General features: G+C 41.5%; 1 protein-coding gene across 1 annotated transcript; it reads right to left on the bottom strand.

Moving 5' to 3' along the window:
• Nucleotides 1–941: 941 nt before the first annotated feature.
• On the bottom strand, nucleotides 942–1,376 carry LOC124620366 (molybdenum cofactor biosynthesis protein 1-like). Its single transcript, XM_047147035.1, has one exon. The coding sequence runs from the start codon at nucleotides 1,374–1,376 to the stop codon at nucleotides 942–944; it is 435 nt and encodes a 144-aa protein (XP_047002991.1).
• Nucleotides 1,377–4,728: the final 3,352 nt, after the last annotated feature.

Here is a 4,728-nt window from a genome sequence, read left to right on the forward strand (position 1 = left end):
CAAAGGACAACTCGGGAATTTCAGCAAACTTCTGGAAAAACCTGAAGAATTAAATTGACAGAAATCTGTTCTGGATTGGTAACTTACAAAATAAAACATTTTCAATCTCTGGACAAGTCACACACAAGAAAGATAATAGGCCTTTAAAAAAGAGGATACCATACAGTGTAAAGCTGAAACATGTAAATTAGTCTGGCCAATATGCTCTACACCTGAGCAAAAGTGTCAATGAAGTGGTGCACCTTTTAGGAACTGTTAAAAAAGTGTCATTTTACATCAATGAACACAGCAATGACAACCTGATCCTAGGAGAAAAGAGCTGATACACACTATTTATTTAAGAATGAACACTTCACCTCAACTTTCACAGCATGGGACCATCAAAAATTGAAACAATAGAGCAACACAGAGGACACTACCACACAGCTGGGGGAGGGCACAGAGAGAGAGAGAGAGATTTGGAATTCGGTACAGTTACGTTGCAAATTTCAAACTCACAGTTATTCATCTAACAGATGTGCTTTTTAAAGGTACGGTTCAAGAAATGCTGCACATGCAATGCCCAGGATTGTAGCGACGCCACTGTACTTTGGGAGGAGAGTGACAAAAATACTGACAGTGACAAAACAATGAATGTTAGTGAAGTTAAGAGTGTCTTACATGAAAACTGCAACTGAAAGCTTTGTTTTTGTGTGTAATTTATCTACAGTGTACTACAAAAAAACTGGTTAAGGGTAAATCACATTTTGAAAAGCTTTTGTAAATGGGCAACTTGACAAATTATTTTTAATTAAGTTTCTCTCTTTTTCGAAATTAAAGGTGCAACTTATATTCAGGCCAATTCGATGTGTATATAATTTATGATAACTATGAACAGACTTTGAAATTTGCCTACATCACACCAGGTATACTTAACTTATTTCACTGCCCCACACAGATGCTCATGTCCGGTGGAAGTCTCCTCTAGTTCCCCCACTTTTGGCCAGAAGCATTATTTCAGATATCACAATGTCATGACTCACAGCTTTGCACATATCGTACACTGTTAAGGCAGACACCGATACAGCAGTGAGAGCTTCCATCTCCACACCCGTCTGTCCTCTACACTTTGCTGTGCCAGTTACAATCACACAGTTGAGAGCAGAGTCCAGTTCAATGTCCACAGCCACAGAGGATAAAGATATGTTATGACACAGAGGGATAAGGCTGGACGTCTGCTTGGACCCCACAATTCCCGCCAGGCGAGCAACGCTAAGTACGTCACCTTTCTTCAGGCCATTTTCTCGTACGAGTTTCATCAGTTCGGGTCCCACAAAAACCTTTGCTTGTGCTGCAGCAGTCCGTTCTGTCACCAGCTTCGAACCCACGTCGACCATTTTCGCCCTGCTGGTCCGGTCAACATGAGTCAGACTTCCGGACTGTGCTCCCAAACTGCAGAAACGGCAAGAGAAGACAGAGGGCAGTGCTCTGTGTGTTTGTCTTGTTAGGAGTCCTGTATTGCACATAATGCTTGGGGTACAGGGAAGCAAAAGAAACTGTTTTCTAGATTCAGTCACTACACTCAAATTATGTGACAACAACTGAGACATCTGTGTATCCAACACAAACAGGGGCGAAATATTGGTATCTGAGAAGAAGTACTTTTGAAAATCTTGTTTCTGAAGGTTTAACAACTTCCGACTTTGTGCCTTCACAACATCACTACAGCCATCAAGTTCAGTGCCACCTGGAATAAAAATACAAGCTGTAACAAAGAACTCTTCATAATCTGAAAATAGGTTAACTACAAAAGAATTTTTAAGGATTCGTGTTGAAACACCCCCGATTAATTCCTTTACTGGATTTTGGGTAATTTACCAAAGCCACAAAACAGTTAATTATTATGATATATGACCGTGTGCTTACTGCATGAAAGGCTATTGGTTGTTCTGCGTTGTTCTGCTGTGGTTTAGGGAGTATTTCAACCGAATGCGGCTGTTCTGAGACGGAATAGCTAATGATTGAAAGTTTGTCTATTATTAAGTATCACAAAGGTTGCGATGTACAACTGATATATATTTCCTACTAACACACAAATTCTGAGGCTGTTGCTACCTTTGCCTTACACGTCTAATTGTGGTTATCTCTTTTTATTGATTGCTGATTTTCAGCACTTTGTCACAGGCAATGCTGATGGTTAACATTCACAACAATCCTCACTGCAATCCATGGTTGTTGCTGGCTGACGCGGTTGACACGAAACACGTAATTTGGCACTTGTCACTTTCTGTTTCATATCACTCGCGAATCGGCATTAGTGAGAGTCAACCCCACGACGATCAGGGGGACGTGCTCACTCGTCATACTCCAGTGAATTTTACCGTTTACAACTCACTAGACCACCATTCTTGGCCGTCTTTCCCACTCTACTTCTCACTCGACACTCTACCATACTACTGCGCACTCAGCACTAGTCTCACTGCCTACTGCAGTGCTCGACAATCGACTCCTGTCCGCTATCGACCTGGGCGTCAGATACTAGAATCTATGTTTGTGGGATCACGGATCCCTTACAGTGTTCAAGACAAGTTCTTTGAACCTTAATGATCTGTGATGATTCTTTTCTTTCCTAAGCTAAGGTCGAAAATCTGTTTTGTCTGCAGAAGTGTGCAATATGAATGTTACACAAAGTTGATAGGAACATCTCACATAAATCTCCTCAGTGGCTGTAGATTTCACAATCTTGCAGGAGTGGATATAAGGGGAGGTCATTGCAATGATGATAACTACCACCCACTTCCCAAACAACATATTATACTGGGGTGCCCTTAAGAAGGCAGCAGTGTGGTTCATTCCGTGCAGAAAGAGATGGGGAATGCTTTATGGTGCTGTCTGTGTGTTCTCTCTCTCTCTCTCTTTCTCTCTGTCCCACGACTCACATTTCAGCCACTTCCAACCCTCGTATCTGGCACAGGCCACTGTGTCTGCTTCTGACTCTGCCTAGTAGAATTTATGCGGTCGGAAAGCTATCGCTGTTGCTTTCTAATGTAATACTTGTCATGTTTCCTTTATGCCAGCCATTGTGAACACTAATGGCTAAGTAACCTCACCATACCTAAATGCCTTGTATCGTACACGCACCCCAAAATGCACACTACAGACAGATGTGGCAGAACAACACGATGTCTTTATATTTTTTACTTCACCAATTTCCAAATGCACACATAACTTTTGGAGAAGGAGGTAGCATGGAAACAGAAGTGTGTCAAAAATGCCAAGTTCTTCCAGCAATGACAAGCTACATGTAATAAAGGACACTTTTCAGTTGCTCGTGCTAGGGTCTGCCCACAAGGACATGCTTTTGGTCTGATTGACAACATTCCAGCCGGGTAAAGCTGCACACCACTGGGTTGAACATACCAGGTGTCAACAACAGATCCGGTACAACAACAACAGAAAGAATGACTTCCCGAACACAGTTGGAAATCATTGATAGAAACAGTATTCCCCTCATTCACATGTGTTTGCAGACCTCTGTTCAGTCATAATGTTTATTGAAATGATGATGGTGAGCACACACTTTGACAGAGTTCAACTTGGTTGTTACGTGATTGTTCAGATTTTTCCTTATTTCCTCCTCCCTTTTCTCTTCCCAAAATCGTTTCATTCATTGACTGTGTTCTTGTTTCCTTTGATATGTACATATTTTCTCTGTTTTCTTCCTTCCCTTTACTTCAAGTTTTATGTTCATAATTTTGATTCTGAATTTGTCTCTTTCATTCATCATTTCCATTCTGATTCCTGCTCGTTTTAGCCTTCTTCTATTTCTTGAAACCAACTGGTTTTTTTTGATTTAGGCATTTACTACATCCTAAATCCCTTTGTGAATCTGTTGCTGTTCATTGTGTGTATGTGTCCACAGAATGTTAGTCGGTGTTTTCTGATTGTGACTGAGTCTGCCTCTGTGTTCTTATAATTCTCTGGTTGATCTCTTCATCCATATGCCATCTCTGTACACTGCTCCAAAAAATTTTCTGAGGATTTTGCATTGCATTCTTTCTGCTTTGTGGTGCCTGGTCCTCAGATTGTGGTCATTTCTGATGCGAAGAGTGCTTCTGATACTATAACTGTATTGTAGCGCATGTGTTTGCCTTGTACTGAAATGTTTCTTTTATTATAGTGTGTCCATGTCAGTTTGTACACTTTCTGAAGTTCTTTTGTTTGTCCTATGTTTTCTTCCTTCTTTGATCCACCTATTTGTATTGTTACTATTATATTGAATAATTTAATATATTTTTGTGTGTTTATTATTATTATTAAAATTGTAGATGTCTGTCATATGCTAACAGTGAGGTTGCTAGCGAGTTGCATTTTTGAGGGAAGCTGGGTGAGGGGGGTGGAAACAATAACAAACCATCACTCCCCCAACCCCCCCCCCCCCCCCCAAATAACCAAACCCTGGGTGCCAATACATTTGCTCTGTATAGGTGTTTGTGCCCAGAAGTAAGAGTCAATTTAGCAAAAAAAGGCAAAGGAAAGCTTCATGTTCTGGCCCACATCAAAACCAGATGACCAACCACAGTGTAATCCTCTGCAATGGCATCACTGAAATCAGTATAGTGGGGGGGAGGGGGGGGGGGTGAGTCAGCACACCCTGTTCTGGTCACTGCCAGCTTTCTTGACCTCAGAGTCACTACGCCTCAGTCCAACAGTTCCTCAATGGGCATCACAAGGCTTGGTGCACCTCGT

The sequence above is a fragment of the Schistocerca americana genome, chromosome 6, assembly GCF_021461395.2.
Source record: "Schistocerca americana isolate TAMUIC-IGC-003095 chromosome 6, iqSchAmer2.1, whole genome shotgun sequence".
NCBI classification, from domain to species: Eukaryota; Metazoa; Arthropoda; class Insecta; order Orthoptera; family Acrididae; genus Schistocerca; species Schistocerca americana.

Excerpts from the sequence above, each read along its gene's own strand:
- LOC124620366 (XM_047147035.1), bottom strand. The coding sequence starts at position 1,376 with ATGGTCGACGTGGGTTCGAAGCTGGTGACAGAACGGACTGCTGCAGCA.